Source organism: Taudactylus pleione, unplaced genomic scaffold, assembly GCF_031769625.1.
Source record: "Taudactylus pleione unplaced genomic scaffold, aTauple2 ptg000092l, whole genome shotgun sequence".
Taxonomy (NCBI): domain Eukaryota; kingdom Metazoa; phylum Chordata; class Amphibia; order Anura; family Myobatrachidae; genus Taudactylus; species Taudactylus pleione.
The window spans coordinates 5,113,249-5,140,164 of NW_028284494.1; the positions used below are offsets into that span (position 1 = coordinate 5,113,249).

General features: G+C 43.1%; 1 protein-coding gene across 3 annotated transcripts in view; it reads right to left on the bottom strand.

Annotated features, from left to right (window-relative positions):
- Nucleotides 1-243: 243 nt before the first annotated feature.
- The window catches only part of MAP3K1 (mitogen-activated protein kinase kinase kinase 1), a 69,487-nt gene continuing 42,814 nt past the window's right edge, over nucleotides 244-26,916 (bottom strand). For 2 of the 3 annotated variants that reach the window (XM_088469396.1, XM_088469398.1), the window contains exons 2-20: nucleotides 25,130-25,280; nucleotides 23,070-23,264; nucleotides 22,018-22,218; nucleotides 19,395-19,511; nucleotides 17,429-17,577; nucleotides 16,968-17,092; nucleotides 15,144-15,225; nucleotides 14,789-14,978; nucleotides 13,763-14,050; nucleotides 13,546-13,667; nucleotides 13,367-13,458; nucleotides 12,187-12,376; nucleotides 9,635-10,907; nucleotides 7,657-7,809; nucleotides 5,530-5,692; nucleotides 5,318-5,449; nucleotides 3,985-4,127; nucleotides 3,760-3,891; nucleotides 244-3,477 (exon numbers count right to left, since the gene is read on the bottom strand). In XM_088469396.1, coding sequence (XP_088325522.1) covers nucleotides 3,328-3,477; nucleotides 3,760-3,891; nucleotides 3,985-4,127; nucleotides 5,318-5,449; nucleotides 5,530-5,692; nucleotides 7,657-7,809; nucleotides 9,635-10,907; nucleotides 12,187-12,376; nucleotides 13,367-13,458; nucleotides 13,546-13,667; nucleotides 13,763-14,050; nucleotides 14,789-14,978; nucleotides 15,144-15,225; nucleotides 16,968-17,092; nucleotides 17,429-17,577; nucleotides 19,395-19,511; nucleotides 22,018-22,218; nucleotides 23,070-23,264; nucleotides 25,130-25,273 — 4,041 coding nt within the window. In that variant the 5' untranslated portion in view covers nucleotides 25,274-25,280 and the 3' untranslated portion in view covers nucleotides 244-3,327. The remainder of the gene's footprint in view (nucleotides 3,478-3,759; nucleotides 3,892-3,984; nucleotides 4,128-5,317; nucleotides 5,450-5,529; nucleotides 5,693-7,656; nucleotides 7,810-9,634; nucleotides 10,908-12,186; nucleotides 12,377-13,366; nucleotides 13,459-13,545; nucleotides 13,668-13,762; nucleotides 14,051-14,788; nucleotides 14,979-15,143; nucleotides 15,226-16,967; nucleotides 17,093-17,428; nucleotides 17,578-19,394; nucleotides 19,512-22,017; nucleotides 22,219-23,069; nucleotides 23,265-25,129; nucleotides 25,281-26,916) is intronic. The other variant, XM_088469397.1, reaches the window with a different exon arrangement.

A 26,916-nucleotide genomic window follows, 5' to 3' on the forward strand; every position in this document is an offset into this window, starting at 1 on the left:
AACCACCTTCTTTATGCAATATGACCATATCCACAGTAAGATTGCACACATTTAAAATACTGCATTTCATGAGCATTTCACTGTATATGTGACAGTAAATGGAAGGTTTACATGCTGCCTGTGCATAAACTCATATCTGTTCAATGTAGTTGTGTGAGGATCACATTTGATTATTATTGTATAGGAGTGCCAACTATACCGTAGGTGTACTTAATAACACTATAGAAAAACTCAAAACACAGATTTGTTCAAAATCTTTTTTATTTACTATAAAGACAAAAACACCAAAAATAGGTACAAATTATACTATAAAACCGGTTCATGGGTTAAAAACCTTTAATAATTAAAATATCTTGATATATTTTAAAATAACAAAAAGATACATTTAAGCCAAATTTTTTTTTCATTTAACCCAGAGATTTCTGCAACACTTGCATGCACAGTTAAGGTGCTAAGAGAAATTAGCCCTTGAGCCCTGGAAGTCTTAGGAATCAGTCATACAGCAAATATAGTCTCATTGTGAAAGTCAACTTTGGTAGAAGAAAATCTATAGGACACCTGAGGTAGTAGAGACTGAAATAAAACAAAGCAGTAGGCGTTATTTACAACTTAAGAAGTACCAAATAACATTAAGAACATCACAAAAAATAATTATACAATTTTCAGTCCAGCTTTGATCCAAAGAATAAGATTACAACATAATCTGCATAAAAATAGTACACCACAATTTCCAGCGAGCTGTAGGTAAGGAGCACAAACTCATAAGAAAAAAGCATAAAGGTCTGAAATGTGGGAGGCACGATAAGCAAACGGGTAATACTGATTAGCTGAGGTTCATTTCTGCTTAGGAAGACTAAGCGGCAATACAGAAATCAATCTTTCAGTGTGTGTGATAGATATACATCTATATCTATATATAAAATCAGACAAAGCATGAATAGCAAAGGACAGATGGTGGCACAGGGTTTTAAGACTTCGAGAAATAAGAATAAAAATATGCCGTAGCATAGGAGTCAAGTACAATACAGTTAGAGCTACTGAAGTTCACATTAAGGAATACAGTTACTTTAACTCTTTGGAATATGCTCGCCTGTCGCACGGAAAGGAATGTCCAAATTCAAGAATTCACATTTTATAAACACTTCAGCTTGTATTTCATGTTTTTTGTTTTTTTTACCGTTTAAAAAAAACTGTCCGGATTAGTATACGGTAAATTTGCTGAAATGTGCAATAGCTTATTTAGTTGATCCTGAGTTTCAGAATAACCTAATTCTTTTTCCACTGTGCAACAACCCCAACTGGTTTCCAAGGAGTTAAAAACAAAAAGATTGGATTGATTGAAAAAACTAAAAAAAACCCTAACTATTAAAAAGGACAAAACAACAGCTGCCAATTTCCTTCGGTATTACATACATGACATAATGAGGGAGGGGGGGGAGGATATATATTTCAATAATCAACTAATTTTCACCAGACAGATGTAGGGGATGTTTAACTCCTATATCCATTAGGGTGCGGTCACAACGCATCACAATGCCGAATTCATTTCAGACAGGACTTTGAAGACTGAAGACAAACACATGGATCATTATGGAGTATAGACAGAAGTGGAAATAATAATTAAAAAAAAAAGAATATTCTGTACTCTCGCTATGTCGCCTTGTTTGAGAGATTTCTGGTCTGTTCAATGGTGGTGGAATAACACACAGCATGGCGACAGCAACGTGTTAATAAGACCTCAGTCTAGTAGCAAGTTCCACAATCTACGGGAGATACATTCAAGTAGGCTCTAAGGGGTATATTAACTAAAAGTGCAGTTTTCAGAAGTGGAGAGGTTGCCCATAGCTACCAATTAGATTCTAGCTATTATCTTCTAGAACGTGCTAGATCAGGGGAGGGGAACCTTTTTTCTGCAGAGGGCCATTTTGATATATATATTATTTGCGGCCCGGTGCCGGCCATGCCCTCACACAGGGGAGGGGCCACAATCGCCAGTGATTACAGCAATGCGCGGAGCATCCTGAGGATGCTCCGGGGAGCTGTAAGGGCAGCGGTGTGACAGTCTGAAGCATCCTAAGGATGGTCCAGACGGCACTTATGCATAGAATCAGGCTTCAGGGTGCCATTCTAGGCGCTCTGCTAGCTAGATGAGGCTAGCCGAAAAAGCTCAGAGGGCCAGACCAAATAGTTCCGCGGGCCTGAGGTTCCCCATCCCTGTGCTAGATAAAAGTAGAATCTGGTTGCTATGGTCAACATCGCCACTTCTAAATACCAGCACTTTAGTAAATATACCCCTAATACTTGTATTCATTTTAAATTGCATTTGAACCAGACTAAAGTCACAGTGTACTACCGAAGGAAACCGGCAATTAAAATGGCAAAAAATAAAAAGTGATCAAGTTAAATACATTTTGATTTGGTTTGAAATATAACGTTACTTCAAAACACTTAATAGGAAAAATAAAAAGGAACCTGATAATCCCAGAAAATATAGAATGACTTCACTGGTCATTTTGCAAAACTTACTGACAGAGTTAACAGGCAATGCACAATACCCTATTCAAATCAATATACAGAGTAAGTGGTTGTGTACAATGTTCTCTCTTGGCTGAGCAATCTGGAAGTTTAACAAGAACTCTACCCAGAAGGCTTACACTTAAAAACTGAAGTGGATGTGCAGAGTTGCCCTGAACAGCAGACTATCATTCCCAGATCACTCTTCTTACAGGTTGGGTACAAGTGACTCTACAGACAGGGTAAAGTTACTTGCAATTAAACAGGTTGTTCTGTGTTGTATAACTGTGGCAATATTACAGTGTAGACAATATTTACACATTGCAATTATCTCTATGGCCATAGGCGGTGTCTGAAAGCAAGTGGTAGGAGATAACCTACCACAGAGTCTCTCCTTGTCCTGTGATGACCCAACTCAACAGGAAGCTTCAGAAACGTCTCTGAGATTATGGGGTGTACATGGGGCGTCATGAGACGGGGCCCTCAGAGAAATGCTCATGCACATTTAAGTAAAATGACCAAACTCACATCGAGGTGCATTTTTTTTTTTCTCTTTCATATAAAATAAATAAAAGTTTAACGTAATACAGAATAAAGGAGTTTCGACAAAGGCACACACCCCTGCTAGAAATATAACGTTACTCTATTCTGAAGCTTGTGGATGCTTTCAGTGGTCATGCACAAGGCAGGGAAGCTACATAACACACGGGTATGTCCGTGGCAGGACAGGACATGCGGCTGTAATTGAGCAGGAATACTAATCCCCGTATCAGTAGCATCGTTACAACGGCCTCTCTCGTTTTGCGAACGTTTCTACCACTTTGTTCGGAAAACTGGGTGTTTCAGTAATTCTCTCGACGGTGGCCTGTCCTGGGGTTGAAGTTCCAAACACCGAAGCGTCACGTCCCGCAAACCCGGTGACAGATGTGGCGGGATTGTAGGGGCAGTAGTGGCACTCGCAATCTAAAAAGGACAACAATGAGAGCAAAAATAAAAAAAAAAAGTTTTGCCGATTACTATAAATCCTTTATTAGGACATTTGTCATAAAACTGCACATAGCAAAGCAACTAGGTCTCAGCTATACAGCACGACAGCTTCAAGTTATTAAATGCATATTTCAGAGCAGCACAAGTTATTTTATGTTAATCAGTTCTGGAAAGATACAGTTACAGTAACAACCCTATTAATAGAGCAGATTTTACTTAAGCCGAATGTTTTCCGGGCCAATGACGACGTAGTTTTACCTTGAAGATGAGAGCTAGGTGGTTAGAGTGCTTCTCTGCATTCCAGGGAGGTTTAGCACAGGACATCTCTATAATGCTACACCCAACGCTCCAAACATCACAGCTTCTGCCATACTGCTGCCCCCTCAGCACCTATGGGAAAAACGGAACGTTCTCTCTACTGCAACCCAACAGCACTGCCACCAAACGCCCTTTACTGTAGCGCTGCCGGAGTGAGAACATTACCTCTGGTGCCATAAAGGCAATTGTTCCCAGCAACTGCCCTTGAAATTCACCAGCACCGGTGCCCTTTGAGGCCAGTCTTGCGGCTGCTCCGAAATCAGCAATTCGTAGTCGCTGTCCAGTGCTATCAATCAGTAGATTGGCTCCTACAATGGGTGGGATAGAGTATGTTCAGTATCACAGCTCAGCCAACATAACAAATCTCCCCCATATCATCTGCAAGCTACAAATTCCCAAACAAGACAAGAGGAATAGAAATTATAATGAAAGTCAGATAACTAATGAGAGTACTGAGGTACAATTCTGTATGTACACCATTTCTACCTCCCGTCAGTATGAACTACTGTATGTGTATAATAACACAGTGGATGATACGTTGGTTCTTCCAAGCAGCCCAACACCGATCATCAGTATATTTATGCAGGTTATGGGGAACCTGGTCTCATGGCAGCCATATATCATCAGTGAGCACAGCTCTGTACCTGTGTACAGCTCACTGGGGAAGCCTCTGCCTAATCCGTGCAGTAGAGGAAATGTTGCGACACAACGGTCACCAACATGAAGCCTTTAATGTGGATATAAACACGCGTACATGTACACGATCCTCTTCCCCCCACGTCTACACTGGTCGTCCTTATACCAACACTACCATTGTTTGATAATGGAACTGTAATGGTGCATACACAGTCAGATTTTTCTTCAGATCAGAACGATAACGATTTAAAAATTTGTTCAATCGCTCATATCTGACATATCTGAACGATGCGCGTTCCCGATGGTTAGATAACGATGTGCTTGCAGTCAGTTTTGGACGACTTCAGTTATTTTATTGCAGTCAAAAATCGTTCAGAGTTCAAATCGTTCGTCTGACACATCTGACCGTGTGTATGCTCCATAAGTAATCACGCGTCTTTCTGGTTATGGGAAACTTCTTGGATAAAAGGATTGCAGGTAACGCATCCCATACGTGTACCTTTATGTGGATTCTATGCACAGTATAACAATTATAGGGTACAGAAATAGAGATCTAAACTATCCCATTTTGGGTAGAATATTGAGGTATAATGGAGAAGTGTTATTTATTTGGCTAATGCAGTGATGCCCAGTAATAATTCACCCGAAATCATTTATTCCATTACGCTACATAGAAATATAAAAAAAACTTTCCATTTGCAAAACTGTAATAAACCATTAGCATACATAGTACATAGCCTAGTACGGAGAGTTCCCCCCAGTAATCAGGCAGCTGCTGAGTAACCTCCCCACACTGGGCCATTACTTCTGCATGTAGCCACAAGACTACCATATACCTCCTTCCATATCCTCAGCTCTTTACCTTTAATGTCTCTGTGGATGATCTGATTCTCGTGCAGGTACGCCAGTCCGCGGAGTAATTGGTCTGTGTAGTTGATAACGACAGATTCTTTGAACGCTCCATATTTGCTCAGCAGGTGAGCGACGGAGCCACCTAGAAACCAGATACTGCGTCAGGGGAGAACGATAGAATCGCCAGCCTCAATCGCGCCATAGGTGGTAATTAGCCGTTACCTGCCATCCACTCCACAAAGAGATTGTAGTTGTTCTTCTCACAGGTGGCCCCCAACATTCGTATTATATTAGGGTGACTGAGATGATTCATCATCCTGATCTCCTCTCGCAGGGCCTCCACCACTTCTCCTTGCTCCGTGGATGTGTTCCTCACATAGGTCACCTAGCAGAGAAGACTTCTTTTTTAAAGATACTATAATACAGCTAACAACATGTATAATACAGTAACATATAAAGCTGAGCAAATCACACAAGGCACAAGAGAATGTTCATGCAGACTCCAGCATCAAGGTAGGTCATCCTGAGAGTCTGCCGCATTAGTCTGTGTACAGGCTGTAGTGCTCGCTACTCAAGGAAATGTTGCCGATACCAAAGAGTGTCTGAGTTCTGAAAGGGAGGAGGGCAGTGATACTGGTGCTGCTGCAGAGAGCAGGGAGGTAGTACAGCTGGGGCAGGATGCTGCTGACCTGTCCTGCATGTGGGTATGAGCCTGGCGCTCGCTCTGAGCAGCTCCTGGGAGGTATAAAATGAGACTGTGGTTGCTGTACTAGGGAAGAGAAAGGTGAAGCCAGTTCCTGGGAGCCTGTAAGGGATATTGGGCTGTGCACATCACAAAATACTACAGTACCTCATTTTCCTGTGTACCTCTATGGGGTGTGAGGGAAAGTTAGAGATATTAGTAACCCTGAAGAATCTTCTCTAACAAGGGGGCGTAGAGGCAGAGAAGAGACATTGAAAGAGTCACAGTCCCACTATGCCTCTTATCTGCAAGGGTCAGCCTCTTATCTGCAAGGGTCAGCCTCTTATCTGCAAGGGTCAGCCTCTTATCTGCAAGGGTCAGCCTCTATTGCCAAAAAAAAACTACTACTTATGTAACAAAGCAAACGGTGCTGGAGAATCAAGTTGGAAAATAGAAATATATGATGTAGAGCTTTATATTCACAGGAGCTGGATTGGTACCTGTTCATTATGTAACTTGAAGGTTGGTACACCTGCAGTATATGCACTATAGTTATTACTCATGTATGTGCAGGGACGCCTGTCTGCTGGTCACCTACTGGAGCCTGATGTGAGAGTGACTGAGCAGCAGCCAGGTGACTGGCCCTAGCAGACTAGGTACATGCGTAATGTACCTAGTCTAGAAAGTAAGCTATAACCCCCCTCAGCCATGGTAGGTGTTATGTGTGGCTGCATTTCTCCTTTGTGTCATTTTTTCGTTGTTCTGGAGGCTCTTCAAAGAATAACTGAAATGACACGTGACACAGTCCATAGATAGCAAACACTGGCCAGCTCTTGAGCCAATGCTCAAAAAAGCAGCTGAAAAATGCAGCATGTAGTTTATACTTGCTGCGATATCACTGGCCATGCACTGGCAGTACAAGTATGTATGGTAAAGGAGCACTAAACCTAGATTATTGGGGAGAATACAATTATGCATCCTTTTCCCACCAGACGTCTTGGCCGTTAAGGAGCCCATTGCCTGGGCTGGCTGGCAAGCAAAATTAGTTTCTTTTTTTTTTTTTTTTACAAACTATCTAGATATTGCAGTGTCCCTAAACAATAGCTTTCTCCAAAAATGATCCAACGGAGATCCATCAGAAGCTCCTCTAGGTGCTCAGCTGATTTGATTGGATGGTGATCCAGCCATTAGCACAGTGATGACTGGATCTGTGATTACACTATCCCATGTGGGGAGAGAGACGGATGGAGACCATTCACGCACAGCAATTCTCCAAACACTGTATAGATTCCTGGTGGGGACGAGGTCTGGCCTTTGGCTGGGTCACTCTCAGACATCATATGGTTTGGTATCTCTATTTCAATGTATCTTTTGCTGTACGTGATGGGTCATTTTCCTAAAGATCTAAATGTGCTCTTCCCAAGTCCTAGGTGTATTGCGGCTGCAGCAGGTTTTCCTGTACAATTTGTCTATTTCATGCTCCCTCTATTACCCACTCCTTAAAGTGGAAACCATCTCCATAGTATTATATGCTCCTGCCACCATGCTGTCCGTGGACTCTTAGGATTTGGAGCATAACTAAATAAGACCAGCAATGATGCATCCACACATTACTAATACAGTCAGACCATACTCAGGTCTAAACATTGATGGATAGATTATCTCACCTGTTTAACAGCCATTAAGGTGCCAGTTCCAACATCCTGAGCTTGGTAGCAGGAAGAGAAGGCTCCTAAGCCGATTTGTTGGCCCTTCAGCCATTCAACCTCTTCCCGGTAATGGTTTTTTGCTTTGGTATGTCCAGGCAGGGTCTCCGGAGTCTGTCACAGAAGGGCCACAATGTAACATCACAGAGTATGTAAAAACAACGCAGCACTGCAATCATCAGCTAATCAAAAACTATGCCCCCAAATTCAATATTTTGGCACGGCACCAGCCTGGTGTGACGCGAGTAGCCAAACAAATAGGTGAGGAAGTCATATTGTCAACATTATATATATGGTTCATTATAGTTAAGTGATTAAGTTGCACACTTATATAATTTTAGTACATTCGCCCACATCGATCATGACTACAGGTACATAAAGATTATGAGGGGTATTCAATATGAAAGGTTAACTTCCCTAGCGAAGTTAACGTTTCATATCGGAGTTTTTTTCTGCGTAAAGGTATGGTGCGCACTCCCGCTTATCCCCGTATTCAATATCAAATTAACGAAAACGGGAAACTCAAAAGTTGGATTTGCGTAAAGTTACAAATTTTTCCTTAAAATAATTGTAAGACCCCCCTAAAGTTGTAAAAACATGGGGGGGAACACTATGGGTACCCCCGTTTTAGCCTTTAATTGAAAGTCGGGGCTTTAAATAGCCGCAGCAGGTGTTTTTTTCCCGACATTGAAGAAGTGATGCAGAAGAGCACTTAGGTTATTTTTTTTCGTTTTTTTAAGTGGTCCCATCAAATTTGGGGTACATGAAAATGGGTACTAGCATATTTTGATGTCCCTAAAGTAAGTTTTTAAAATTCTGCAGTTGTGCACCTGCCGCATACTTGCAGAATAGCCCTGAACCTATTTCCCTACTGTTTAACAATTTTTTCCCAATTTTTTTTTTGCACCCCAATTTTTAAATTCATTTTTTGGGGTGTCTCTATTTATTTTTTTAACTTTTTTTGACAGTTCTTTTTTAAATGACAATCTCAGGGGTGCAGGCTATTTTTTTTAAGCCTGCACCCCTACACCCCAATTCTGCACTTTTTTTCGACACCTATTCAATGGTGAAAAGTTATCACCGTTTTTTATCAAAGACTTTTCAAAACTGCGATAAGTCTTTGAAATTGAATACGGTGTAAAACTAAAACAAGTGATATTAACGCAAAAATGTTAAAAAGTGCGATATTAACGCAAAAAACGATGTTATCGCACCCATATTGAATACCCCTATATATAGCCTGAACAAATAAAATAGGTAGATGATATGTTAAGGGTCGGGAACGTCTGTTGCATCTAAGCTAGTAATGAAATAGGCTTTCCCAGACCTTACAATGTAAAGGCATTTAGCAGGAGATTTAGCAAACCTTCTAAAGAGAACAAGGTATTTCCCTCAGCAACCGCTCAGAAACTAGCTATCAATTATCTAGTATATTTTATAAAATTATATCTAGTATCTGATTGGTTGCTATGGGTCCACTTGTCCTCTTCGGATGGTTTGATAAATCTCTTATAAGTGCTCGTGTAATTAAAGTGTTACTCCTCCTGCGCACAATGGAGTCAGCCATTTTGTTGACTGAGCCAATACACAGGAGAAAGAGGCCAATCAGTTCGCTAGAAACTGGCAAGGTCAAGGCAGCAGCCATTGTGTGGAATGAAGCATGTACACGGCCTCTCCTGCTGCATTGACGTCAGTAGTTCCTGGTGAAGTCACACACTGCATCCTCACCATCCATTGTGTGCCAATTAGGGTACCCTATAAAGTTACTTTATCTCCCTATTATTCTGGGGCCACCAATCTTAATTGCTCTACAAGGGCTGAAAATAAAATACAGAAGTGGGAATCTAAACACAAAAAGGCCCCTGTAAAAGTGCACACCTGCAAGTTCTTTCCAGCAAAACAAGCATGGAGAGGACTTAAATCAGTGCCGTAAACTTACATCCTGCTGAATGATGATGATGTCCTCGCCATTTTCGACTTGTAGTTGGGGTATGACTGGCAGGGCGTCCTGAGAGGCCGACATGGCAAGGGCAATAGCCAGCGCTTCCTCTTCCTCTGCTTCCATTTTCTCTTTGCACTTCTGATTGTGGCTGACATCCTCCTTGTAAGTGTTATCAATCTCTGCCCGCTCTGGGGACAGCACAGCAACCTCCGACTTAAAGGTGACTGTGCTGTCACATGCGGGCAATGACGCTTCCAACAGGTCCTCCATACTAGAATTAAGCTCTGTGTTGGCATCCAGCCGACACTTCTCTTCTACAGGGGTGAACACAGTGTCATCGCTGGGTATAAGAGCATTAATAGTACTACTGCTGTTGTCACAGTGAGAAACATTTAGGTCAAGAGTCATATTGCCTTTCGGAGAATCTCCTGCTTTGGCCGCGTCCCCTGGCATAGGCCAGGATGGCTTTGGCCTGTGTATTTGATGAGATGGCGAGGGCCTAGCTTGGGTGAAAACAGGAGATAGTTTCTCAGGCTCCTTATTGCCTGAATAGTGCTTTTGTATCTGAAGGGAAAATTTCCTCTGAGTTTGAGGGGAAGCGGATGATAGTTTGCAGGGAGCAAATCCCTGAGGTTTGGGTTTGGCGACATCTGAGACCGGGCCAGCTGGCACAGATGTGGTGGAAGAAGGAGAAGGCAACGTTTGGAATAAGGAATGGTTTTGAGAAGAAGAGGGAGAGTTCAAGCATTGACTTAGTGGTCTGCGTTTTGTCGGGATGGCAGGCTTTGGTTGTTCGGTTGTTACAGTGGGCAGTGGAAGTCCCAAGGACATAACTTCTAGTGTCTCATTCAAGTCCTCTGGGCCGGGAGCAGTTTTTGAGACACAAGGCTCATTCCCCAGGTTCCCTGATAGCTGCATAGTATGTTCTGGGGAATTGCTTTGCGAGGTCACGGGGGAGTTTGCAGGGGCGGAGGGCTGCACAAAAGCTTCCCTGCGGTGTTCAAAAGCTTGAGAGTCTTCGAGACCTTGCTGAATCACTTCGACAATGTCCATTTCTTCAGCGATGGCCATTAAGCGTCTCCTCATGCGGCTATAATGCGTTGAGCTCGTCACGCTCAACATGTCCAGCAGCTTCACATACACATGGGGGACTCTTGCCACCATCCTCGCAGCACTTAAAAATACTCTGCGGGATAGTTTTCCAACCATCGAATGGGAATTATCAATAGACTGCAACGCAAAATTCAGCAAGGAAAGCAAGTTCCTATACCTGGAAGAGAAACGAGTAACATTTACATAGCACCAAGAGGGGACAACAACAGAACAACAAGCAACGTCACTTGTATGTTTTATATAATATACCAGTGGGAAACAGGTAAATTCAGCCATCGTGACAAGGTGGTTTTGTTCCTTTACTTAGTCACTGACGTGCTAGCACATTACAAACATTCTGCTATGCAAAGACTGGACCTGGGGGTGGTCTCTTACCCAGTGACAAACCACTATCTAGCCATATGATGTATTGTGGAGAAGAATGCTCTCAGTGTTACTTTCAGTGATGATATTATAATATGTCCGAAAACACATGGAGTATATTTACTAAAGGTCGATTTTGATCGATGTTGGGTCGATTTTGTATTTCAGGGTCTAAATCATACATTTGCTAATAGATCATTTTTGACATACATATTTAAACAATGTCAAACATCTGTTAGTAAATGTGTGATTTAGGGGTATATTTACTGAAAGTCGATGTTTGGTCGATTTTGTGTTTCAGGTTTTAATCACATCTACAATGAGATGATTTTGGACATTGATTAAAATAAGGTGTAAAATAATAATCTGTTAGAAAATGTGTGAATTAGATCCTGAAAAACAAAATCAACCAAAAATCAACTAGTAAAAATACCCCGAAGTCCCTGAATATATATGCAGTTGGTTATCTATATATTCTATCTAGCTGTATCTCTATCTATATACAATTCTACTCACTCAATTCTGCTGGATCTTCCCCTTTGTACACCATTTTTATGTATCTGTGTATAGATTTTTCACTCAATAAACTTCATTAGTCTGAGAGTCATGCAGAAAATACTTGCTGACCATAACCATGTTTCCTAGAGCAGCCATAGATCTCTAACTGCTGGGGTTACTGGCAGGCATGGTTTCCTTTACATTTAACATAACATTTGCAGACACCTGCTGTATCTCAGAGATTGCTGTAGGATAAAGTCAGTTATATTGACGATGTCTAGTTGGGCCGGGAGTTAGGGGTATCTGCTGTTGATGCCCAAGGCATGACTTCCCAGCCGGTACAATGCTGGTAACAGACGTAGCATCTACCTGATGTTAGGAAGCACAGCACACTACTGATAACCTACATTGCATGCCTGATGTGGGATAATGTCCTACTAGACAGATTGCATGTAAATACCAAAACCAGAGCAATTACCTTTCACACTTTATTAGTCTGCATTTTAATTAACCAACTTCTCTGCATTACTAATGAGTCATTTACTTCTAAGTTTATTCATAACACCCTTAAATACCTTTCTACCGCTGTGTCAGCCTTTAAGACGTCTCCACTGATGATGTGGGGATAAAACTCAGCAGGAAATTCCAACAAGAGCCGGTCGATGAGACACAAGCGGCCGAGAAGTGCTTGCCAGTTGTTAGACTCTGCCTGAGTGGCCAGGATACAGTTCAAGACATATTCCACGCCGCCAATGCCAACGGAGCCTAAAGGAGAACAGATCATTGCAGCTTATAATAATGGCCAATGCACTCATTTCTTCAGGCTAGCCAAACACTGTTTTCTTTATATAGGTAAATAAACAAACGATGAATAATTAATGTAGAACAGATAAATCTGGGAGCAGCACCATGTTTGCGGCACAGTCTGTAGACTAGTGGGTATATTTACCAAAAGTGAGAGCTTGTAGAAGTGGAGATGTTGCCCATAGCAACCAATCATATTCTACTTACCATTTATCTAGCGCCTTCTAGAAGATGATAGCTAGAATCTCATTGGTTGCTGTGGGCAACACCTCTACTTCTAAAAACCTGCAGTTTAATAAATATACCTCCTAGGAGTCTCACATAGGACCTATTGTCTGTGGTTTTACCACCGGAGGGAATAAACACACAAAGCTCTAGTGCAGAGGTTCCCAAACGCGGTCCTCAAGGCTCCCCAACAGTTCAGGTTTTAGAGATATCCATGGTTACACACAGGTAGTTACATCAAATTGAATGAGATACTAATTAAGTCACCTGTGGTCAAGCATGGATATCCTTAACAACTAGACTGTTAATGTTCCTTGAGGACAAAGTTTTGGAACCTCTGCTCCAGTGACTTCCAGCCTGCGTTAAGTGGGCTTGTTACTCCAATAATGAGGTAACAAGACAATGGCTGTACTGATCATGGTCTACAAATTAGGTGTATCCAAGATTAAATGCACCAAAGTTTTGCACCCATCAATTGCTATGGAAAACACACCCCTGAGAACACGAGCACTCAAAGTAACTGATAAACTTTCTACAAGGGTTAGAACACGCTGTCTACACTCCTGTGCTGACTTTGACACGGGGTGCAATCCTCATAAGGATAAATGAACCCTCGTCTTTGATGCAATCAAGCTCTATTACACATTTAGGTAACCAGAATGCATCACAACAGTTAGAAAACCACCCTTGTGGGCGACTTACTGGCCCAGATCAGAAAGCACTAACCAGATTTTAAGATCTCTCTTCCCACCGCCAGCTCTCCTCCTTGGCCTTTGCATAGTTCCAGCAGCGTTGACACTGAAAGCTGACTTGTCCGGCTGTAGAAGGTGAATGGAAGAGATTCATCAGACACCTCTCTCTCAGACACACTACATACAGGCTAAAGCCTCTGGGTTATAGATTACCTGTTGGCATCGGCACACTTGACCAGGATGGTCTCTACAACCGGGTTGAGAAGTCGCTGCAGCTTTTTTCTCTCAGCAGTGGTGTGGCAAGGAGTGTACACCAGCATGGCCCGTAAGGTTTTCTATGAGCAAAACAATAACAACTCAGCAAAAATGACAAGACGTAAAAAGGCCTAGATGCATTAACCGTAAGAGCAGAGCTAGAGCAGGCACTTACTAAAGCCGAGACATAGACTTTATAGACCGGGTCGGCGCACACCATGGACAGGACACTACAGCAGGCTTCCACAACACCGTCCCCTGAGATGCTGGACTGAGATGAGCCACTGGCAGAGTGTGGGGTAGTGCCGCTGGGAGGTGTACTGCCAGTGCCTGAAATTCCAGTGCTTTCACCATTAGCCAACAGCAGGGCCCCACTGACATCGTGCGACAGGCGCCTTAGCGCCATTTCTCTGATATTCCAGTTCCGAGAAAACAAACAGCCCACCAGCTCCGTTCCGAAGACCTGCAAGGAGGAATGACAAACCTGAAAGGTGATCGGTGCCAACACAATGGGGGGGGGCGATTCAATTCAGTGTGATGTTGAATAGCCCCGGGAAGGAGTTCCCTGAGCTATTCAATTGAACGCGCTGTTAAGTCCGACTACAGAATTGCGAGCAGAAATCCGACCTAAGTGCCAGCCGTGATGCTGCTTCCAGCTTAGCGAGGTCCTAACAGCAACGCGGCCGGCACTTTAGTCAGAGAATGCCGGTTAGTGCGACTAAGCTCCCAGCTTAAGGCGCGGTATCCATCATTATCCGACTTAAATGGTTCTAGTCGGACTTTACAGTGCGCTGAATTGGATAGCTCTGGGAAATCCTTCCCAGGGCTATTCATCATCACGCTGAATTGAATCGCCCCAAATAAAGCCCAAACTACATACAAAGCTAAGATTTCCATACAGGTATGAGCTATAGTTTTATTTAGGACAACATGGTAGCATGCTCAGAACTGCGTATAGAACATATATATTCAAGCATGTGGACACAATTCGCTGGCAGAGCAACAGGAAAAGAGATTAAGGAGTTTACTGGTGTATAGTCCAGGAGTTCCAGTGACCAGGGAAGGAGGAGGTCTGGAAGGGTGTAGTATCAATCTTTGAGGAACAGTGATGCGCATGATTGGGTAAGAACCCCTGGATCAGACTGATACCAGCCATGAGGAACGAAGTGTACTAAGAGAAATAGCAGCTACTCTGACATACCTGAATCCATGGCTCAGCCATGTTTTTGTAAGCAGTAGGAATCTGCTGGACCCCATAATGAGTAAGGTTTAAACTGGAATCCTGTGAGCGTCTTTGGGATCCAGCTGTAGGCGACTGTGGCTGCTGAAGAGACTGCAGCTGGGCAGCGCGCAGGGTAGGGGGAGAATCCACAGGCCCTGGTATTTCATGACTGCAAACACAAGACACCTTCAGATGCCGCACTGTGCATTACATAATGGGCTATTATTATTTTTTATATATATATAGAATTCTCCATTTACTGTGGCACAAAAAGCTCTCAAAGGCGCCAACACAATATAATATTGAGGATCTAGAACAGAACTTTTAGACTGACCTGTGGAAGTCCTGGGATCTCCATTTAGAGCGACACAGGGGACAGATGAGGGGCTCTCTATTTCTCCGGCACTCCTCTGCCCCTAAAAGAAGGGGGGGGGGGAAAACATTTTATAAAATAAATAAATAAAGACCAATATTAATGTAAGGGCTGTGTCCGTTTACTACAAGATGGCTCTTATTGCCACCAACTCCACTGTTTCCACCTGCGCTGAATGACCTAGAACAAGCCGGGTATGCCAGCACATCAGTGGAATAAGACTACAAAAATGTATAGGCCTCAAAAACAGAGAAAATGTTGATACATCTTAATTCTCATCTATGAATTGGTTTAAATGGTAAAATAAAATTCCCTTACTGAGAAACACAGAGAGTGCATCTACCAGACAATGGCTCTAAGGGGGAGGAGAGGTGGAGGATTTGCCCAGTTAGCTTCTAGATATCATTTTATAAAACGTACTTGAAAAATGACAGGTAAAAGCTGATTGGTTGCTACGGACAACTTCTCACTTGTCCATTTTCAAAATTTTGATAGGTCTACCCCTAAATCTGAGAGCCTTAAATGTGACAAAACTGGACAGAACTATATACAGCTCACTGGGCTGTAACACCAACCTTATTTACCAAACAAGCCTAGGGGGGAAATGCTTGTACTAAAGAAAAAGCAATGTATGTAGTAAGAACGTGCTTCATAAAAGGTATAATATACACATAAATGTCAGTGTTCCTTTCCAATATGTAAAAAGAAGATCTGCACTAGAAAGAGTACACTACCTGATTGGAATTGATGAAAACTGATTTATGATTATTAAACTGTTGCTGAACATGGACTAACTGTAAAAGCTGAAATCGGTTCCGATAAACTATTTTACCTTATAATGAGCAAATGAAAAAAAATATATGATGTGGATTTCATGTCTGGTGTCACTGTTAATGCAGCTAAAAAGATGAGCGCTCTAAACTCTAGATTTACACGTTTGTTTATACCACTTTAGACAGAAAAATCCCAAAACCCGGGTTTTTCCCGTATCGTTCAACCCAGGAAGACCCGGGAATTTGCTCCTAATCCCCTTTCACACAGCACATAATTCCCGGGAAATTCTTGGGTCCACCCCTTTCACACAGAACCCAGATTATCCCTGCAATATACAGTGTGTCATAATAAATGGACTGCTTTATGGCACACAGAGATGACGTCATGAAAAGTGCAGCCCCTGCACCGCCATCTCAGCCAATAAGCGCTGCTTACTATGCCTGGAGTAGAAAAACCCAGGTCGGCACCTTTCAGACAGCCGCCAACCCATGTAAGACTCGGGAAAAACCCTGGTAAATACGTGGGTCGAAGTACCGGGAATCAGGTCCCGTGTTGACCCTTTCAGTCAGAAAAAAAACCCGGGTCGACCCGGCAAGAGCCGGAAAATTACCGAGTTCTTTTCTCTGTCTGAAAGGGGTATTAATTTCAGTTTGAGTGTGGGGATTACAGTGTCCACCAGATGGCAGCATTGTCACAATAGTAGAACTTGTTAGTTCCTCAGATAGATTGGAGGGCTAATGGTGCCTCCTGTACTGTAAGCTGCTTACATTTTAAGACATACAAAGTAAAACCAGACTGAGAAGGAAGTCCACTCTGTTTTGTGCATATCTCAATTGAAAATAAACCAGAGGCTTCCATTTAGTGACTGACAAGCATGTGTTTTTACATCCAAGCAAGTGCCCAAATGAACCTAAGAACCTCCTCTCCAGTATCTAGCCTGCCACGGGGAGTGCACGGGTAATGGGGTAACATTGTGCCATGTAGTGTCATGCAGAAAAGCAGGTGACGTACAGATTGACATGCAGTGATGGTGTAGCTTATTTCGGCAGCCTTCTTCACATACGGTCAGGCTCTCCTCGTCCAGCATGCCCAACAGGCAGATGGGACACATCTGCTCATCTTCATCTTTTATGCTGCTAAGGAAAAAAAGAACAAAAACACCTGACTCATGGTCCATCTTTTATATTCATACACCTACATCCTGAGCACAGAGCAGTTAGCAAACCCAATCAAAATTAGACTCTTGTCCTATAAGAGGGAGGGGGGGGTTCAATCTCCAAAACAAGTGTGGAAGTCATCTTTACTGTAAATTGAGATAACAGTATCCAGTGTCAAAACAGCGCCCCCTGGTGCACGTTATTCAAAATTGCATAACGTATTCGCACAAATAAGTATTATTTAATTAACCCTTTGAAATGTTAAGCAAAAGATCACACGCAGTGCTGTAGTCTTGCTCCCTGCCATGTACAAACCTGGTATCTGAACTAGATGTGGAGGTGGTAGATGAGGACAATGTATGAGAGTTTGACATGCGTGATACAAACTTCTGGATGGTGTTACGAGATGGGGCTTTGATCCTTGAGCTACGTCTACTGTGATATTTCTGGAACAAACTTTCAACCTAACGGAGGGAGAAAAAAATATAACAAACAGTGAAGTCTCACACGATACACTATGTTATTGGAACGGTACTAATACTAACAAGATGGAAATCACATGAAAAGGCTGAAATAGGAGAGCAGCATAGCTAGTTACATAGAATGTCTTGTTGTATTCTCATAAGCAAGCAGTGGTTATATGCAGGCAAATGATGCATTCCCAAAATTAAGTTTCTAAATAAATACGAGTACGCCCATTGACAGGACAGCGTCCCAATTATACTATGTGAATGAACTTGGTAATCACAGAACTTAGAGCTGCTTAAATGAGTGGATTCAAATTAAAGAGTAACGTTGATGCCTTGATTAGAGATGAAGATATTACACATTATCTGAAAGCATGAGACAGCAAGAGTATCTACAGATGTGTCCTCATACATCTAGCCTCAATACGCAACGCAGCGCAATTTGCCCGGTGTGAGTGGGACGCCAGGTCCTGCGCTACTCTGCTAGCGTCGGGTGTCTTTTTTTATTTTTGATGAAAATGCATCTAAGTCACAATGTGATGAGACTAGGAGCACCAGCAGACTGCGCTGATTAATGACACATATGACACTAGTGCCTCATATACAGACTCGGGTCTACACAGATATACAACGGAACTTGGAATAAAGAGAGCTGCTGTCACATGTAGTACTTCGTATGCAGAGTCAGAGACTCAGTCGCACACATCAAATTAGTCTGCTGGTGCATCCTAGTCGCATATTTCCAGCAAAAATAGCCGCCCAGCGCCAGCAGTCTCTCTCAGGACCTGGCGCGCCGAGAGGGGTTTTATAGCGTGACTGCAGCAGAGACGTATAAGGATACATCTGTATGTTAAAGAACACTGAAATAACAGTATTTACAGGCGAGATATTTATTTCCGTGACAATAGTAGATTTGCAGCAAACTCCTTCAATTATATAAATGATGTTAAACCGGTGACTGCAAACTAGTAAAAGCTGTGTTTGTGGTGCACATTAATCCAGCCAGGTCTATAGTTTGGCAGAGATCCGCTGTTCTCACCAGTATGGCGGCATTCAGTTTGGATGGGAGATAAAACTATGGAGTTATTTTCTTAAAGGATTTGATTCTGACAGCCGAGAACATGCCAGACCATGCAGGCCACAGAAACCGACCATGCCGTCAAAGATGGAAACCTTAAATTATGTTCTTGTCCGTCTCAAAAGACCCATGAAAATGGAGATGAAGAAAGCGTTACTTGCACTACTACAGAGAACAAAACCCAACGCAGAGGGCAGAGAACCACATTATACAGTGGGGTATAGTAATGCTGCCGAACGTTGAGCTATTTCAATAAATAACGCATGTGCTAGAACCACATTTGGCATCACAAAAGGTTAGATACTAAGAGTCTATGGAGGACGCCTAATGTACAAGAACTGCCGGATAACCACATGCAGAGAATCCCCGGAATGCCAACTAACTGGAAGCCCAGGAATAAGTCACTAGATGGGTAAGAAATGTTCCTGCAATGCAGCTTCGGATCATTCCCCTACACAATATAACCATTTCAAACCTTTACTTATTTATTTTATTTTGTGTGCTTGCATTAGTAACTGAGGCCTCTATAATCTGTGTTTATATCATCTCATTACAACAGTATAATCGTGTTCTTGTCAAAAAAAAGGCTAATTTTACAGTTAGTATATCACAAGGCCTGTCAGCAATTATCAGCTGCTGTGCGAGCTCTTTCCTGTGTAGCTGGGGGTGGTGGGTGATAATTGCTGGTACAATACGATCATTTACTGTGAAACAATGTGCGGAGTAATTAGCATACTTCAAAATTCTTTAAGGTTTTCCTCCAGAGCATTGTATCCGACGGCTCCAGCTGAAAGACTCGTAACATGACGAAGAGGAGATGGATGCAGAACACCCCTCTGCCGCAGCTGCAGGTCTGCAAGAGAGCAAAGCTGTAATTAAACGCACAGGCAAGAGCATGCTACCATATTACACAGAGGAACTGGCACCCCACTAGTGTTCAAACAGGTTCTTTGGAGCCAGTGGTGGGCAGAGGAGCCCAACGCCACTCACAGGGCCTGATTGGAGATTATACGGAAACCATCGGGCTTGTGTAAATCCACTGAATGTTTGGCGATATGCGCAGGATCGGTTCCGCGCATATCTGTGTTTGTGATGGTGGTTACAGGTCTCCTAAGCCGAAGCGTGATTGACAAGCTGCGCCAATTTGGACAGGGGGGGGGGGTCCCAGAAGTGTGAAGTACACAGTCATGCTGGTGGTAACCTCAGTTTTACTCAGATGACTGATGTTGACACAGATGATCAAATGCTGCGTCTCTGCGCGCAGCAGCAGAACACAAGAGCTGACAGTGGGCGTCTTTATACTTCGATGCCTCCTGCTGCTTTTACATACGTTCGCGCAGCCGCTGTGTTCTAAGACGCAGCTGCTAAGTGACCAGTGTACAACGGTGAACCAGGCCCTATAGCCATTTAGATCTGCTGTTATTACACACAGTGGAGTCAGATATTATGTAATCTGATTAACCTACAAAATATCTGCCTCTGATCTATGCAGCTGATCGGTGAACTTTGCAAATCGGCTCCAGGAAACACATTATTAAAGCAACATCATGTATTTTGCACACTATAATACAAACACAAAGCACACACACAAAACAATCTATTCAATTTCCTTTTCAAACAGCGCACCACCTAAAGCCAGGTATATTAATGGGCACAGAAGAGGCACTTTGCAAACAAGTTTAGCAAAACCATTTAACATGACTTCACTTGTCCCAGGAATACAAACAGCTGGGAGCTTCTGGCAGCACAAAATACCAGGTCCCTGTGCGAGGTGAGCATCACCGACCTGAGCACAAAGCCCCACAAGGCAATGACGGAGACGGATCTGTTTATACAGCTTCTTTTTTTTTGTATTTTTTCCCACGACTGCATTGAGCACGTAACTGCCTATATCGGAATATGAGGTCACTAATGGCACGCTTCCTTTCCTTAGGGCTGTGTAATCCCCATCACATGCTCACACCTGCACTCACGCTGTAGACAATCTGCCAAACTACACTACTAAAACGTGGGGGAAACGCTGCATATACTGATAGCCCAAAGCGTAGGTCCAGCTCTAATCACAGGAACTGTAATATACCCAACAAGCAGCAACTATTATATATTCAGCTTCTTCTCTGCAACACTGCCAACACACAGTACATATATATCCCTCACCCTCATGTCTGAACAGTGGCTGTTACCCTCTATACCCACCCAGCTTTGAATTTCTTATGTGCCTGGGTTACCCAATGAAAACCAGGCACGTACAAGGCAGGACCCAATAGGCCGATGCAATCATTTCTGCTAGTATTACTATAGTTATTACATGGGCAAATTTGTCATTTATTAATAATGTCTTTAAGGTGAAATTATCCAAGTTGGCTTACCATTTGGATGTCATTACATGGAGTAAATTAGGGAGACAGGAAGGTTGGCAGTGGGGTGGCGGTACCCTAGGACCGATCCCAATACCTGAAGCCAGGTGACTGCATCACACTATGGGGTCCTCTTACTAAGCAGTATTAGGAGACAGAGTGAAAAGTGATAAGAAAGTGATAAGGTGCCATCCAATCAGCTCCCAACTGTCATTTTTCAAACACATCCTGTGAGATGACAGCTGGGACCTGATTGGCTGGCACCTTACCACTCTGTCTCCTAGCACTGCTTAGTAAATAGAACCCTACAAGTCCTATTTATTAGACAAAGTGCACCTAGTGAAAGGGGAATGAACGCACGGAATCTGAGAGCTACAGCGCCGTGCGTCTCATGTGCCTCCTGGCATCAGATGCTGGAAGAAAGTCCCCTTCCCAATTTGAGACAATTAGTAAAATAAAAATTACAGATTTTTTTTTTTTTTACATTTCTTTACATGAACCAGCTTTATATTAACTCCTAAAAAAATGCATTGTTTCAGGAGGACAGGTGGCTAAAGATCACATGGGGAATATGCCGTCCTTGCATAACAGGATAAGATGCAATAAAGAAAATGGTGACTAGTGAGCAGTGTTACAGCCCAGAGATCATACTCCGCACTTAAGCCTGTTAATTACATTACCCAGAAGTCTCGGCAGTGCCGTGGGCAGACTCAGCCACTGTGACAGCTCGTTTCAGGAGATTTCAAACAGGGCAACTAAAATCTTCTTAAACTGCCCGTCAGATTCACTTAGTCACAGTACAGATTAAGATGGACTTCTTATGTAAGCGACAGGGCCTTGCGGGGGAGAGGGAAGAACTGTGCGTGTATATCATCTATACACTTTTCCATTCAAAACGGAAATTCAGAGCACGAAGAGAAAAAACCTTATTCCACACTTAGTGATATCCTAAAAAAGGACCACATTTATAACCACACAGATGTTACAGTAACTAGTACGTACCTGAGGCCCGATAAAAACTCGATATTTATTATCAGGGCTGTCGCCGCCAATCAGAAAAGAGTTTGGTCCTATTTGCTGCAACAAATAGAGTCTTGCGCGCATAACTTTATTCACGCGGCGACTGGTTTCCTCGGGGCTGTATGGAGAAAAGCCGTCTGGAGAGGGCGCTCGGCGAGGCGGCGTGACGCGGCCGCTCTGAAACTGTAAACAAATAAAATACATTTTTTATTTTAAAGTAAAAGATCGGTTTCACATATACGGAGAGGTTATCTAAAAGGGGCTAATGCACCTAACACACGTTGTGTAAATATGAAAAAAACAGGATTAAGCGTTACAAATATATAGGCACACAGGTGCGCATACCATAGTAAGAGGTTTGTCATGTTATTCTGTACAAGCTACAGTCTTTGGTTATTAGTTATTTTTGGCATTAAAAGGCCACCTAAAGTACCATTTAACAGGCTTGATCAAAGGAAACAAGAGGTACACAGAATAAACGGCCTTCAAAGTGATGAAAAGTTTTGGGGAAAGTTTCTTTAGTTCGAATAATTTCCAGAAACCATTAAATATTTAAATACTGTAGTAGTTTTAGAAGAAACAAATTGCATTTTCAACTGTCCTTTTTTTTTTAGATGCGCTAATCAATAGGCACCCAATGTAGCAATGCAATTGTTTTGGTAACCCATTAATTAATGCACTTTTAGACCGGGTTTAGCAGCGTAAAATGGCTAAACCCACCTAAAAGTCCTGGTCCAAACCACTATCGAACATTTCTGCTCGCCACCACAGGAGCTGCTAGCGGAAATGCCGGCACCGGCAGCTATAGCGTCCGAACAGAGCAACAGTTGAATTGCTCCGTTGGGCGCCCATTAGTCAGAGGCCCCCGGCGAAAACAATTCAATTCCCCCCTTTAACTTTAATCACACTGACTGACACTAGAATGAATAGGTGAATGCATTACTAAGAATAATGAGACACAAAAAGATAATCAAGAGCATCCTGGAGCCTGCGCCATCTTACTGGAGTAAAATGGACGCACGTCTATAACTTACAGGGACTGGAGATAATCCTCTCCTCCTCACTCCCGGAGACTCCGGCTTCGTTTTGGAAGAACTGGAAGAGCTGCTCGGAGAAGGGCTGCGTCGCCCCTTCTGGACATGTGTAAACCCGTTCAATGACCCATCAGCAGAAGAGTCCGTTTTGGAAGACTCGGAGCCGTCAGCTTTCACTGGAATTGGTTTTACAACCTGCATTATATAAATAGTAAAAATGCATTAATAAAATGTCATCTACAAACAGGAAAATTTAAGACCTGAAGGCAAAAAAAAAAAAAAGAAGGTTCTTGGTTTCATATCCTCCATTTATGGCCACCATCTATCAGAGGCCCTCAAGGCTCTGACCTTGGTACTCTGCTTTTAACCCTTTATACTTCTACTCTTGGTGAAGTAATACGCTCCTTCAGTCTCTAATGCCACCCCGATGTGACCACCAGCTAACCCCACTTCGCCCCCTCACTATGCATTGCTCTCCATAACCTTCAGAATCCATATCAAGCTCCTCAACCTCATCTTCAAAGCCCTCATCACCACCACCATCTGCCCCTCATACATCTCAGACACTCACCAAGCTTTCTCTCATGAGTTGCTCCCCTATTATAAATATATCCATGCCCCCAACCGCATTCTTCACCAGACTTCAATCCTTTAAGTGCTCCTGAAAGATTGAAGCTTGCTACCGTGTTTCCCCGATAATAAGACACTGTCTTATTTTTTTTTTGGCTCCAAAAAACACCATAGGGCTTATTTTCGGGGTAGGTCTTATTTTAACTAACATTGACAGCCCCTTATGCAGGCCCCCCTGTAGCAGTGCCCCTTATGCAGGCCCCCCCCTGTAGCAGTGCCCCTTATGCAGGCCCCCCCCCGTAGCAGTGCCCCTTATGCAGGCCCCCCCCTGTAGCAGTGCCCCTTATGCAGGCCCCCCCCCTGTAGCAGTGCCCCTTATGCAGGCCCCCCCCCTGTAGCAGTGCCCCTTATGCAGGCCCCCCCCCCTGTAGCAGTGCCCCTTATGCAGGCCCCCCCCTGTAGCAGTGCCCCTTATGCAGGCCCCCCCCTGTAGCAGTGCCCCTTATGCAGGCCCCCCCCCTGTAGCAGTGCCCCTTATGCAGGCCCCCCCCGTAGCAGTGTCCTTTATGCAGGCCCCCTTATTGCAGTGCAAGTACGTACTTACCTGAGTCACCGCTGTCCGGGATGTCCCTTTCACCTGCGCGCTGACTGGATCTAATATGATCCAGCAGGCGCGGCCGCACAGGATCCTCAGCGCGCGGGTGACGTCATGACGTCACCCGCGCACTGCATGACTGGGAACGCTGGTCTCTGCAGCGTTCCCAGCTCAAAAAGAAAAAAGGTAGGTCTTACTTTCGGGGTAGGGCTTATTTTAGACCGGGCTTCACAAGTAAGGGTAGGGCTTATTTTCAGGGTAGGTCTTATTATCGGGGAAACACGGTAGTACAACATCTAAGCAATTCAAGAGTATGGTTCAACCCGTTCATTTCCCCTGCCTCACCTGTACATTGTATCACTTTGGCAAAATCATTTAAGGATCCATCTCCATAGACTTGAACAGTTTATAGAAGGAGATATAAAGACTTTACAATTCTGGAGGATTGCACCTAACTTAGGCTTTCAAGGAATTAGACTGGGTTATTGAACACAAAACCGAATTATATTCAAACTGATGCTACAATGAGTAACCAAGCTCTAAGACATTTGGATCTGTTACACAGTACAGCCTGGCTGCTGGGACTAGGGAACCCCCTAACTACTTAGAACAATATAACACCAGAAGGGCATTTGCTAGACAGATAGTTTACATCTGAAAGCATTTGTGCTCGGTTATTTGTTTTGTTTGTGGATTTATTCCTACGGTTTTATAGTCCGAAAACAAATATTCTCTCTCTGAATTAAGAGGACACAATGTAAAACTGTGCGTGTATGGGGAGGCGGGAGGAATTCTCCATATAAGCTGATTACTGTGTATTAGATAGGTGACAGCTCTGTGCTGGTCACTGCTGAGCCAAGAGGGCAGTGTGACACCATACACAATGCAGCCTTACCACAGGGCCTCGCCTGCTCCTCCTTTCCAGCCACTCGTGCTTCCAGGCTGGCATACACGTTGCCTTCAGTTTCTCCCTGATCATGCGTTCCTCCGGGCGGTCATCCATTTTCTGCAGACCCCTGAGTGTTTCTTTATTCTCCATGTCACGGCTACAGGAGGACATGAAAAAGAAAAAAAAAAAAAAAAAAAGACGCATTAGAAATGTGGCTATCCAAGATGTCCCGTGGCACCGAGATGTCAGTGCACGCACAGCTTCTCCGATCTCACATTACAATTACTGAGAGATTAATTCCAAGTGGCTGGAGCAATGCACGTATGCCGGTTTGCTTTTTAGAGCAGAAGTGCTGCTGGGCATCGCGGCTGTCGGGAAGCAGAGGACGGGAACCTCAAATACAATCAATAACCTTTCAAAACTAAAGGGAGAAAACTAATGTATCTCATTTGGGTGGCGAGTAAAAGCCTGGCACAATCTGCTTGAATACCCATTACCATTCACACATAACTTGGTACCCCCAATAATCTACATGAGTCCATCAGCAAGGTTGAAACAGAAACAAAATCTAAATACCCCAGAATCAGACACTTGTCATTCTCTATATAATCAGGTCTAGTGCTCCGTGCGGCACAACTTAATATGGTAAGGGCAGGAACATACAAGGTGAAGCGATGGGAAGCAGAAGAGCACTAAAGAATATACATGTACTAGCAATATAGTATGCTGTAATGGCCATATCCAACCATAAACCCTTTGTGACCAAGCAGATTTCCCAGGAACAGTAAGTACCGTCATGCCTTGTCAGTTGGACTTAGGCCACAGGTGACTTCTGTTATTGTGGAACTACAAGTCCCAGCATTACTTCCAAAGGCCGTTGCATGGAGTGACTTTCAATATGGTAGACAAGACTTAGGCAAATGGTGCCAATCCAGCCAATTGTGTAACTACAGGACCAGGCTGGGACTTGCAGTTCCACAATCAGTGGGGACATGCAGATTGCCATAAATCATGCTGTCATTTCAAAAAGGTACAAGGACGGATATCTGGTTAACAAAGTGTTGATATATTATACGTATATGTGCTGTATATATCTGTATGACCGCGGCTCCCGATACCATCACTTCAGTGTTCAGTACCATAAAGAGTAATAGACCCATTACTGTAAATTATGAATAATCAAAGACACCTCAAATTTCTGTGATCCACAAACATTCTGTTAACAACTTTGGACTTTTAGAACAGTATCCAATTACGACTAACCCTATAAAATGTACACAAGGGAGGGTAAGGTCATATAAACATGTATAACATCAATATGGACATTCAGATGACACAATGAAGACAATGGCACAATGTCAGACATTATGGACACTCAATGTTTCCCAATGTCAGCGTGTCTTAAAGGTTAGGTTCAGAGTTATCAGTCCTATGGTTCACATGCTTAATGTCAACATTTCACATTTTGACCCCGTGTCCATGTCAACATAGTGAATACATTTTATACCAAAACCAGAGGGGGTTTCCCTTGACCAAACTGACCGAGACACCTTTGATGGTCAAGTGAAAAACTCCACCCTCCCCCTGCATAAACTAAACCATAACAATGCAAGAGTTGTATACACATTTATTTACTGTGCCAGCTCTCCCAATAGTCTATGCACAGGTCAGATTATTGATATACAGCAGAGAAGGGAACTAGTCAAAGTACTTTTCTTTTGTTATTGTGATGTCAGTCTGTATTTTACTCTAGATATATACAGCTACGTATGCAAGTCACACAACACAAATAT